Source organism: Nicotiana tabacum, chromosome 18, assembly GCF_000715075.1.
Source record: "Nicotiana tabacum cultivar K326 chromosome 18, ASM71507v2, whole genome shotgun sequence".
NCBI lineage: Eukaryota > Viridiplantae > Streptophyta > Magnoliopsida > Solanales > Solanaceae > Nicotiana > Nicotiana tabacum.
This window is the reverse complement of record NC_134097.1, coordinates 127,674,129-127,687,331: the sequence shown is the minus strand read 5'-3', so window position 1 is coordinate 127,687,331 and position 13,203 is coordinate 127,674,129. Positions and strand designations below refer to the sequence as shown.

At 36.8% G+C, this 13,203-nt stretch overlaps 1 protein-coding gene across 1 annotated transcript; it reads right to left on the bottom strand.

Annotated features, from left to right (window-relative positions):
- Positions 1-640: 640 nt before the first annotated feature.
- LOC107783518 (uncharacterized) lies at positions 641-6,322 on the bottom strand. The gene is made up of 8 exons (XM_016604497.2): positions 5,973-6,322; positions 4,274-4,759; positions 3,631-3,802; positions 3,117-3,411; positions 2,498-2,570; positions 2,315-2,405; positions 1,498-1,577; positions 641-1,404 (listed from the first exon to the last, which is right to left on the bottom strand). The coding sequence occupies exons 1-8, from the start codon at positions 6,051-6,053 to the stop codon at positions 1,144-1,146; spliced, it is 1,539 nt and encodes a 512-aa protein (XP_016459983.1). The 5' UTR covers positions 6,054-6,322; the 3' UTR covers positions 641-1,143.
- Positions 6,323-13,203: the final 6,881 nt, after the last annotated feature.

Sequence of the window (13,203 nt, the reverse complement as noted above, 5' to 3'; positions counted from 1 at the left end):
TTCGACATCTCCTTGAGGAGGTTTTTTGAGCATGTTGTTCAGAGAACTTGTCGACCATTCTTCTAGCAGCTTTTTGACTGCTGGTAGTGCTTCCCCCACCGTGGACGTTGAGGCTCCCCTTTCACGCAAGATTGTTAGATCCCCGTGTGGAAGAGGTGAGATCTCCCCCTCCGGTGTAACACTTGTCAACCATTCTTCTAGCAGCTTTTTGACTGTTGGTGGTGCTTCCCCCACCGTGGACGTTGAGACTCCCCTTTCGCGCAAGATCGTTAGATCCCCGTGTGGAAGAGGTGAGATCTCCCCCTCCGGTGTAACTCTTGGTGTTGTATTCTTAGTGTCTTCTCTACCGGCTTCGTTGAGGGAGTTTAGGAGATTATTTGAGACATCTGCTATCGCCTTCAGTCTCGCTTCCTTTTCCGTCATTGTTGGTTTTTATGAGGTTTGAAGAACAGTAATCGTCACTTTCAAGAACCTAGATGAGAACTATGATTTCAGCTATGGAAATCTCCACAGACGGCGCCAAATTATTTGACTCAAAAGATATTAAAATATTTTTTGAACAAATCAATCAAAGATGAAGGGGTAAATCGTAGCTGAAGATAATAAACTCTAGGATGATAACAATAGAGAGAAGAGAGTTGTAAACTTTCTTTTCATTCAAGGTTGGTGAGTTTTACAAAGTGTTCATGACCTGTTACAAGGCTCTCATCCCTCTTATATACTGAGGAATTCCTTCCAATCGTAGAAACGACATGCAAAGAATCTTTTAAGGAATATTCTTCGTATCTCCTAATGGGCTTACTCTACTGCCAAGGTCGTATTGTTTCTTCTTTTACCACAAGGTCGTATCCCTCTGGGCGTCGACTCGCGGGTGCTCGGTCGTTTGTCGTGCTCACTGTAGGTCGTGGTCGGCCAAATTCAGACCCATACAAAAATGAAGATGGCGATAAGGCAGCATCTTTTCATAGATTATAAGCATTTCAGTTTTTACACTTCTTTCAGCAAGCTATTTCTCTTTTTCCTGTAGAAGCCAACAAGTTTCTAAAATGTACAAAACATCAATCTCACAACTGTGTATGGACAAACCTCACTCTCTCTCTATTGGCCACCAATTATGGTAATGTAATATAGCACACAATCTAGCTAGGTCCAACTAAATGTCTCGGGATTTTCTATATCGTGCTGATAATTTTGAGGACCTACACGAGACGATGTAGGAGGTTGATTCATCTGTGGCCATCCCCCTGGAGGCAAAATCATCTGTGAATTCTGTTGCTGCTCTAACAAGGCTTGTCGACGCCTTCTCCATCTAAAGAACTCGACAAGTAACGAACTTCCACTCATTGCAACCCCAAAGCCAGCAAATGTAGACAGAAGAATCGAAAGAACTGCTTGCACGCGAACCTAAATATTATACAGATGGCAAACTTAAGCACTTCAGTATGCATATTAAGTTCTCAATTACAATTCCCACAAATAATGTCAGATATATCTTACCAAGGAATAGAAGATATGTGCAAATAGTACTACTAGAGCAAACTGGACCGATGCATAAACCCAGACAAATCTTCGCTTAACTGCACAGAAGATAACAGCTATAGTTAAAATACAAAAAAGACACAATGCACATTTTCTGAGAAATAACACGTCAAGCCCATACGTTTCTTCTTTCTAATCCATTCAGATATGTTTTCCAAACTCTTACTAAATGGCGATGTTTTATGTTAATTGATTTCTCATTTAAGGGAAAAAGTGTTGGGGTGAGGTGATTAGGCAAGACATGGCACTACTCCAACTTACCGATGATATGACCCTTGATAGGAAGGTGTGAAGGTTGAGAATTCAGGTAGAAGGTTAGGTGGCCGACTGTTTTCTGTTTGCCTTGTTCATACCAGTGGTATTAGTGTGCTAGATAGTGTTAGTCTTGTATTTTCTTGTTCTTATATTTCTGTTATCACTTGTTTCGTTCACTTCGATTTTCTGATTGGCCTGCTGGTGTTACTACTTGTTACTCCTTTCTTCTTATCTTTCTTGATCCGAGGGTCTATCGGAAACAACTTCTCTATCTCTTCAAGGTAGGGTAAGGTCTACGTACACAGTACCCACCCCAGACCCCACTTGTGGGACTACCTGGGTTTGTTGTTGTTGATTTTTCATTCAAGATAGTAGAAATAAGATCAAGTGCTGGTCAGCTGTTCCTTGCAATATCAATCAGATTTTCACTGAATTGGTGTGTGTATATTCTGTTGTCGCAACTAATGTTTTTGATAGATCAAAGCTTCTTAAATGCTACCGCTAGTGATAAATAACATACCCATGGTTGAAGATGTCATTGACGCGAGTAGGCCTAGCACACAAGAAAAGGGAAGTGAAATAGCAATTGCACCAGTTCCCATTTTCCCAACCTGCAGATCAGATAAGTTTAAATTTAATGCTAATAGATAGATTAGATGGCTGTTTCCACATGAGATTATTGATTATGACCTGCTAAACTTACCAGCAGCTGCTCAAGAAAACAAAAGTAGGCGAGCATGCTGACGATTACAAGGATGGGTACTTCCTGCCAAACCCTGTGTAGTATAGCACAAGTCAGAAACCCGATTTAGGTGAGTTATCATTCATAAGTATGTTTTATTAAAACTTATGCCCTAATCTAACCAATTTTAGTATTGAGTGGTTCTACTCCAAAGAAAACAGTAGGACAAGTAGAGAAACAAGGGAAGAGAAGAAAATGTATATTTTTGTGGTGCGCTGATCAAAGACAATACTAACAGAACATGACTTCTTCATTCAAAACACTATGCTTGCAATTTCATGCTGCATATATCTACATCAATTTCAGTATAATAAAGCGACATATCAAAGATCGATTCAGCCAATTTGGTTGCTTAGCTGCTATTGTTTCCAGAAAAGTAGAAGGGTGCATGTCACTACAAAGAGTTGAAATACTGTAGGAGTGAAAGCATATTATTGGGCTAAACCAGCACAAAGATACTTTTAACATGGTGATTTTGTTGATATATGAACAACCCTGATTGTCAATGGTGAACTGGACAGGTAGTTGTTAAGCTGGCAATATGAGATACTTTAGTATTCTTAGGCAATAAAAGATTTACCTGTATCCATTTATTTCCAGATGCCGGAACCTATTGGATCCTGCAGCATTTCGAACACTTTGCATGCGCAAAAGTGTAACGGGCAGATTCCGGACTTCTTGTTTGCACACGTCACATGTTTTGTTCCCTTTGATACTAAACCATTTTAAAGCACATTCTTGGTGAGCTAAAGCAAGTTCACCTTTGCAGCTGCACTCCATCTTGAGTGTCTCTCCACCTTCACACAACTCAACAAGGCAAATTCGACAAACAGCCTCCTCTTCCGGTATATCTTCACCATCTGGCTCATCATCCTCTAAGGAAACAATGCAAATATTTGTTTGAGATGGTGGAATCTTTAATAATACATATAATGCTCAATATGAAGCATAATATAATTTGGCAAAAGGATACCAGAAGCCTCATCCTCACTTTCTAAGTCTTACAGTGTTCAAAAGAAAAGTGAATCATAAATGAATGCTTAAAATTTTAAAAAGAAAAACAAGAATTGAATAGATTTGAGGCAATTGTTTACCAGATACTTTCGTTGGAGATATAGGTGGAACTGTGGAATCCACATCCTTCACTTGAGGCGTTGAAGGAATAACTCGAAAGAAAAATTCTACTCTCCTATTGCTTCCGTCTTTTTCTTTGTTAATGACTGGTAAAGACATTGATCGCGAAATGCACACATGTGTTTCTTTTGTCTGCAATAACAGCATATCATATTTCAAATGAAAAAAAGGGCATCCTGGTGCACGAAGCATCCCGCGTTAATTATGGGGAAGGGTCGCACCCCAAGGTGTGTGATGTAGGCACCATTGCTCCAAGGTTCCTCTTCATCATATTTCAAATGAATGCACCAAAAAATAAGCGCAAAGATAAATTACTTCACTGCTTTTACATTTAAGAATTTCTTTCTAGTGACCAAGTATGGTGCTCATTTAGAATGTGAAGAAGGAAAGAGTATGTTGATTGATGCCTCTGCTTCTTTTTTTCTAGTAAAGCAATCAGACACAAGGTCGGAATTTTCATAAACATTTTGCAGAATTCTTATTAGTTTTAAGTGGTACAAAATGAACTTTAGTTATTTTTCCATCAAATAGGATAGCAGAATAAAAAAATACCAAGAATTCAACTATTATGTAATCAATCAAGCAAATGTCTAGAGAACTTACACCAAGTGTTAGAGAGCTGCTGATACTCCCACTAATAGACTCTGGATTTGAATGTGCAATTGGTGTAACGGGCAAAGATGACGTCCTCTTGATGCGCGGCGTAAACATTTTAGTAAGTGACCATGACCTTGAAATGGATACCTTCTCTTGAGGAACAACTGCAGGACCTGAATCTGGGATGGTTATCTTCTCATCCAAATTCATACGCGATTTTAAGTTCAGTTTAGGGAAAAGATTCCTAATTGCTGATTTTCCACGAGACGGGGAGGGACCAGGAGATGAAGTTATTCTTGAATCAGCAGTACTAGGAGTCAAAAGGAAATTCACCCTCTTCGGTGTTGGGGTAGGCGTTGATGGCATTTTAATCTGAGCTAACTCTTGCCGAGAGGCGTCCAATGTTCTTGAAGGTATCTCCAAAGATAGATTTGGTTTCCTCCAATGTTTAGCATGTGTTCTTTCATCAGTAATCGCTGAGGAACTCTCCATCTGTACAAGGAAGCAGAATAATAAGTTGTTTAGTAAGCTGGTGATCGAGGAACTTAGGAGTCCTAAATCTGTGGAACATGCAAGATTTTGATCAACATCTCCAATTATTATTCAACACCAGAACACTCCTAACACATTTAAAAGAAAGTGCCAGCAAGGAAGAACTATTCACAGAAAGTTTAAAAAAAAAAACAAGCATCATCCAATAGAACAACTATCTATTCCTCAACAAAGTAGGATCCGAAGCAACTTTGTTGGGACTTGAGAGTTTGCTTACAGCCAGGGCGGAGCTAGCGCTTTGGTTACGGGTTCGGCCAAACACTGAATTTGTCTTAAGAAATTCATTGAATATGTACAAATTATTAACTTAGAACACAATAACTTAAAAGGACTAGAATTCATAACCCATAAACTTCAAATCTTAGCCCCGCCTCTGCTTCGAGCATATTGATTCTGCAACCAAAAGACTACCCTCGATTGAGACTTATCAATTTTAAAAGAAACAAACGTTTCACACTTTTTCCTCATTTGAATGTCTCAATGCTTTCATTTAAGTAATTCATGTAGGTGCCTTTCTTAACTTGCCAGAACTCTCTCTAAGTCATTTGATTTGGAGTTTTATTGTATATAGAACATAGTAAGATGTCTCACAAATTTACAAAGGTGGATTTACAATAAACATGACTTTACACTCTTAATCTCAAATATAATTGCTAGTAAATGCCTAAACTCTCTGTAGGTTGAGAATCAATTTTTGTGGCAAAACTCCATTGGATGGAAAAGTTACAGAAAGCAAAAAGAAAAGGAGTATATAAAAAAAGGGAAAGGATTAGAGGGAAAGGATTTTAAACAAGCAGTAGAAACAAACCAAAAAGTACAACACCAAGTTACAAACAGACAAATCAAACTATAATAAAAGAAACAACCAAGATAAAACACAATTACATAAATTAAAAAAAAAAACAAGAAGCTCAGAAACTTCCCTCCATTTCTCCTTAATTTCTCTCCTCCTCCTCAAACTATAAAGAAGAAGAAAACAAAAGACTATGGAATGAAGAAGATAACAACAACGACAACAACAAATCCATTGTAATCTCATAAGGGTCTGGGTACGTAGAACTTACCACTATCTTGAAGGCAGAGACTATTTCCGATAGAAATGAAACAGAACAGAAAAGCACAAAAGTAGAAAGCAGAGTCTTTATTTTATCACCTTAGGAATTGGAATGACAACTTCTCTTTCACAAACATGACCCTCATCAGCCATAGATTTCTCCTTCTGTTCTTCACTCATGGTGTAAAAACAAGCAACCCCAATTCAACAATCTACTGAAACAAGCTGCTACTACTACTACTCTTCGTTCTTGGAAATAACTCAGAATTGAAAATCTTGAAAAGGGTGACAGGAATAAAAGAAAAGGTAATGGGAGTGTTGTTAATACAGAATCAGAATCAGAATCAGAATGTTGTTAGCTAGTAGATAGAAGCACTTGCAATAAATATTTGGCAAAACTAAATTAAGTTATCTCTTCACAATCAATGGGCAAAGGTATAGTAAAGAGGGGGCTCTCTACGCAAGACTGGCCTACTACTTATACTCTTCAGGTTTGCCCACTCCCCAAAGTGCGGGCTCACTTCACTACACCACTATCTTTTTGCTACTACACACTGTAGCATGGGCCAATGTCATGCAACTAATTAAATTCTGCCACCTTCCTAGAAACAGACCCAAGATTTGAAAGTGGTCTAGTGTCAATGTGAATAAAAATTTGAACAAATACTCGAGTTGGAATAGACAGCATACTAAAATTCAAATTATGCGCTCCAAACATCTCAGGGTATACATTTTGTTTAAAGTTACCGCGGGACGATATCCCCCAACCAAAGGTAGGTCTGCCTCTGACCTAGGTTAAATGGTATCATGACATAACTAAATCATTTATTAGGCAATTACACGTATCATGTCTTCATAATTTTAATTGGTCGGTGGTACAAATGGTAACCAACTGTTATCAAAGTTAAAATTTAATGATTGTATAAAAAATTCTTTACATTATCATTATATATAACTTAAATCTTTATTTTAATTGGTAATCAAGTCATGTATAACATAACTGCAAAATAATTGCTTATAATAAATAAAATTAGTTATTTCAAAAATATGTAGATAACTTGCTACAACATATTAAAATTGCATTGATAGTTAAAAACTATTTGCTGTTAGTATATTATACCAACATAAATTATGTTCACTAGCTTTATTCCACGCATAAATTCTGCATAAAACCACTCACAAAAGTCCAAGCTGAAGTGACACAATCTTAGTATCTTAATTTTGCTATCGAATATTTACAAGGGTGCTTGTCTATTGATACTCAGCTCTCTTTCAATAAGAATAAAAAAAATTCAAATAACTATTAATGTTAATTCAATCTGTATTTGAATATTGATTCATTAATTTGCTCCCACTAAAACTACATAGTATATAATTATAGTCAAAGAAAATTTGTTTGATTCCAAAATAAGATGGTATTGTGTCATATATAAAAAATGAATCAGAGAAAATAGTCAATAAGCTTTAAAAATGGAATTTTCTTTCTCGTGACTTCTTATGGTGCAGATGTTGAATAATTTGTGTAACAACAAATGCAGTAGTTTCAACTAAAGTTAATTTGCAGTGCCTAATAAACTATTCCATAATTAAGGGAAAAGAATTGAAAGAAGTTCATTTCAAGAGAGTACATGGATCATCTTATCCCATGTGTCAAACTAAGACAATTCCTTTCGTTTAAGATTGGTCACTTTATATGATCATTATCATACGTGTTATGCATTATAAAAAGCAAATAATTTGTTTTAGATAGGTTAGTGTCATGTTAGTCTTACTTAAAAAAGAAACAGAGAAGTTGGAAGATGATTAAATTGTGTCATCTATTTCTTTTTCTTCTATAATTTATGCATGTAACACGGTTTAGCACAAAGGGACAACTTTGGTTATCTTCGAGTACAACTTTACTTAAAAGTTGGTGGATCAACATGGGCCATAATATATAGTGTAGGAGAATTTTGTGCATGTAGTGTCAGTCTACTGCCATAAATAAATTTATGAATGAGTTTGAATTTGGAATTATGATGGTTTTAAGGTTTTACTTAATTGTGTGAGAAATCATATAACATAGAACTGAAATTATAAAGTAATTTTTAGTGGTCTATCGGAAATAATTTTTTTTGAATGCACAAGGTAGGAATAAAGTTTGTGTATATACTATCCTCCCCAAATACTTGTTTTATTAAACTAGTTATGTTGCTGTTATTGTAATTCTTAGTGGTCTATCAGAAATAGCCTCTCTACCTGCACAAGGTAGGAGTAAGGTATGCGTACACACTACCCTCCACAAATTCCACTTGTGGAATTACACAGGGTATATTATTGTTGTCGTTGTAATTCTTAGTGGTACATCTGAAACAGCCTCTCTACCGGCACAAGGTAGGAGTAAGGTCCGCGTACACGCTATCCTCCCTAAACATCATTTGTGGAATTACACTAGGTATGATATTGTTGTTGTTGTAATTCTTAGTGGTCTATCGGAAGCAATCTCTCTATTTGTATAAAGTAGGAGTAAGGTCTACCTACGCACTACCCTCCCTAAACCCAACTTGTGAAATTACACAGAGTATATTATTGTTGTCATTGTAATTCTTAGTGGTACATCTGAAACAACCTCTCTACCTGCACAAGGCAGGAGTAAGGTCTGCGTACACACTACCTTCCCTAAATACCACTTGTGGAATTACACAAGGTATATTATTTCTGTCGTTGTGATTCTTAGTGGTACATCTGAAACAACCTCTCTGTCTGCACAAGGCAGGAGTAAGGTCTGCGTATACACTACCCTCCCTAAACACCACTTGCGGAATTACACTAGGTATGTTATTGTTGTTGCAATTCTTAGTGGTCTATCGGAAACAACCTCTCTATCTGTACAAAGTAGGAGTAAGGTCTGCGTACACACTACCCTCCTCAAACCCTTCTTGTGGAATACACGGGGTATATTATTGTTGTCGTTGTAATTCTTAGTGGTACATCTGAAACAACCTCTCTACCTGCACAAGGTAGGAGTAAAGACTGCGTACACGCTACCCTCTCTAAACACCACATATAGAATTACATGTGGTATATTATTGTTGCCATTGTAATTCTTACTAGTACATGTGAAACAACCTCTCTACCTGCACAAGGAAGGAGTAAGATCTGTGTACACGCTACTCTTCCTAAACACCACTTGAAGAATTATACGGGGTGTATTATTGTTGTCGTTGTAGTTCGTAGTAGTACATCTGAAACAGTTCTACCCACACAAGTTAGGAGTAAGGTCTGCGTACACGCTGCCCTCCCTAAACACACTTGTGAAATTACACTAGGTATGTTATTATTTTCTTTCATTGTTGATCACCTTACTATCTTGTTATTTTATTCCGCTTTTATATGGCTTTTGGGTATTGTCCCTTCTTGTCTATATTTTTATTAATGTGGTGCTTATACTTTCATGAGCCGAGGGTCTATATGAAACAACCTCTCTATCCTCACCAGGCAGGGGTAAGATCTGCGTACACACTACCCTCCTTAGACTCCACGATTACTGGGTATGTTGTTGTAGTATTTTGTACTCACTCCGTTCACTTTTACAACCTCTCTACCTGCACAAGGTAGGAGTAAGGTCTGCGTACACGCTACCCTTCCTAAACACCACTTGTGCTATTACACTAGGTATATTATCGTTGCAATTATTAGTGGTCTATCGGAAATAACCTCTCTATCTGTACAAAGTAGGAGTAAGATCTGCGTACACACTATCCTCCCCGAACTCCACTTGTGAAATTAGACAGAATATATTATTGTTGTCATTGTAATTCTTAGTGGTACATCTAAAATAATATCTCTACCTACACAAGGTTGGAGTAAGGTCTGTGTACACACTACCCTCTTTAAATACTTTTTGTGGAATTAAACTAGGTATGTTATTGTTGTTATTGTAATTCTTAGTGGTCTATCGAAAATAAACTCTATCAATACAAATTAGGAGTAAGGTCTGCGTACACACTACCCTCCCTAAATCCCACTTTGAAATTACACATGGTATATTATTGTTGTCGTTGTAATTCTTAGTGGCACATCTAAAACAACCTCTCTACCTACACAAGGTAGGAGTAAGGTCTGCGTACACGCTACTCTCCCTACTTGTGAAATTACACAGGGTATATTATTGTTGTCATTGTAATTCTTTGTGGTACATCTGAAACAACCTCTCTACATGCACAAGGTAGGAGTAAGGTCTGGGTACACGCTACCATCCCTAAACACCACTTGTGGAATTACACTAGGTTATGTTATTGTTGTTGTTATAATTCTTAGTGGTCTATCGGAAACAATCTCTCTATCTGTACAAAGTAGGAGTAAGGCATGCGTACACACTACCCTCCCCAAGCCCTACTTGTGAAATTATACAGGGTATATTATTGTTGTCGTTGTAATTCTTAGTGGTACATCTGAAACAACCTCTCTACCTGCACAAGGTAGGAGTAAGGTCCGCGTACACGCTATCCTCCCCAAACCTCACTTGTGAAATTATACTGGGTATGTTATTGTTGTCGTTGTTATTCTTAGTAGTACATCTGAAACAACCTCTCCACCTGCATAAGGTAGGAATTATGTCTGTGTACTCGCTACCCTCCCTAAACATCACTTGTGGAATTACACTAGGTATGTTATTTTTGTTATTGTTGTTGTTGTCGTTGTTGTTGTTGTAATTTTTAGTGGTCTATCGGAAACAGTCTCTCTATGTTCACAAAGTAGAAGTAAGGCGTACACACTGTTCTCATCAGATTCTACTTGTAAAATTACGCTCAATATGTTAATGTTGTTGTTGTAATTCTTGGGGGTCCCTAAGTAGGAAGAAAGCAAATAAAATGATGGAACAAAAAAGAGCACATTCATCTATCATTTGGGAATAATAATTTTTTGGACATGGAGGAGACCACCTTAACCTAAGAAAATGACTTTAATACTACATTTGATACGCCTACCACATATGTTTGGTGGCAATTGTAAATCAATATTACCTTTATTGGTGAGTAGGGTCCTAAATTTGACTTTCCATCTCGAGAATGGAAAAGTAAAGTGGGCCAAAAGATAAGATATGAAAAACTTTGAACTACTTAAGAGGCAATTATTATCTATTTAGGAACTCAACTCACCGCTTTTAATTATGTGCTGAGTATCTCTTTTTTTAGGTAATGTGAGTTGCCTAAAAACTTTGTTGCATTACGCCCCTCTAGTTTTTCATTTGTTGCATTATACTCTAAAATTTACAAAAACTTCTACATTTGTATTAATGGCTTCTTTATCACTTTCAAAGGCCAGTTTTCATGCTCTATTTTTGGTCTAAAAATCTGGAGCATTTGCATCTATACCCGCTTTTTGTATCACATTTTAACTTGTGTCTGCTTTGCAAAAAAAAATTGCACGCGTACCTGTCACACCTCCTTTTTCCGCCCCGCGAGGGTGAAGGAGTTTTTTCCAATTAAAGAACAATCGAAACGGGATTTATTTATTTATTTCAGAGTCGCCACTTGGGAGATTTAGGGTGTCACAAGTCACCAATTATAATCCCGAATCGAGGAAAAGAATGACTCCATATTACAGTCTGCGTACCAGAAATCCGGATAAGGAATTCTGTTAACCCGGGAGAAGGTGTTAGGCATTCCCGAATTCCGTGGTTCTAGCACGGTCGCTCAACTGTCATATTAGGCTTATTTATCTGATTTTAATACAATTATGAACCGATGTGCTAATTTTAACTTTTTACCACTTTATTATTATTATTTTTAAAAGAATGTGAACATCGCTTAAAACACGTCTTTGGACTGCGTCACATGAAATGCACCCACAATCCGGAACACATTTTATTTGATGTTTTGGGATTTGGATTTGGGTCGCATGAAATTCACACCCGTGTTTAGGAATGTATTATTATTAAAATCGTGCCTAAAGCGATTAGCGTATTATTATTTCTGGGTAAGACCGTGGAATTCACTAAACAGTCCATCCCGAATTCTAAATATTCAATTAAACATTTATTGAGGGCCCCGCAATTGGTGCATTTTATTGGGCGAGGCTCATCTCATTTTATTTTTAAAGGACAGTCCTAAAATGCCTATATTTTTCTCTTATTAAATTTGTCTCTACAAAATAAAAGAGAAAATATCTTAATTTATTTACATGCTTGGGTTGTTATAGATGGGTTTCGAATATGATTCATAAAATCTGAAAATGATGCAAACAGGACAGTCCGTTGCCACTGTGGGCCCAGTCCCAACGTGTATGACATAAAACTAGACCTGGGCCGTCTTATTCACATGTTACTACCTAGTTACATTATACTAGGCATGTTCTCAGTTTGTCAAATTAAAAAAAAACTTAGCAATCTAATTTTAATCCTAGACCATTTACATGCTGAAATTAACCAATATTATTTAACTAAACAATATTCCTACCAAGTTCCTAAATGGCCTATTCGTTTGATTTTTTGACTATGCGGAGTTACTACACCATTTATTTATTTTTAGGCCATATATTGATAGTTCATCCGTTAAGCTATCGTCGGATGTTCCACTATATATATTAAATAGCTACATGATTCTGATTTTTGCAAGCTAAATAATTTATACATACAAATAAAATTCAAAATATAATTAAATTAAATTTAGAATTTCAACTCTTCATTTTCTTATTCATGCTTCATATTTCGGTTTACAATAACCAGCGTGTCAGTTGTGTACCTGATATTGGAAGCAAAAGAAAAGGGAGATCAGCAGAAATTCAGTAGCATAAAACAACAGCAACCCCAGCAACCAGTAACAACCAGCAACGAGAAACTTAGTGACAGATTTTAAAATCAAGACAAAAATCCAGAAACACCAACAACAATCAATGGACAGAAACCAAGGGAATTTTCAGAATTTGAAAGGCTAATTAATGTTTAACCCTTAATTTCTAAACCGTTGCCACTGCGGGCCCAGGCCCAACGTGTATGACATAAAACTAGACCTGAGCCGTCTTATTCACATGTTACTACCTAGTTACATTATACTAGGCATGTTCTCAGTTTGTCAAATTAAAAAAAACTTAGCAATCTAATTTTAATCCTAGACCATTTACATGCTGAAATTAACCAATATTATTTAACTAAACAATATTCCTACCAAGTTCCTAAATGGCCTATTCGTTTGATTTTTTGACTAGGCGGAGTTACTACACCATTTATTTATTTTTAGGCAATATATAGATAGTTCAAATCGGATTGAACGACGAACAATGATTGACCAACGACGAACTCGTATGGACTGTTTTGACGACCCCAACCAAAAATCGAACAAACGACGAC

What these genes read in the sequence shown, in the direction of transcription:
- LOC107783518 (XM_016604497.2), bottom strand. Translation starts at nt 6,053, where the DNA reads ATGAGTGAAGAACAGAAGGAGAAATCTATGGCTGATGAGGGTCATGTT. An exon ending in TTGTCATTCCAATTCCTAAG is followed by an intron (nt 4,760 to 5,972) that starts GTGATAAAATAA and finishes TTCCTTGTACAG; the next exon opens with ATGGAGAGTTCCTCAGCGAT. An exon ending in CTGGAAATAAATGGATACAG is followed by an intron (nt 2,571 to 3,116) that starts GTAAATCTTTTA and finishes TATACTACACAG; the next exon opens with GGTTTGGCAGGAAGTACCCA.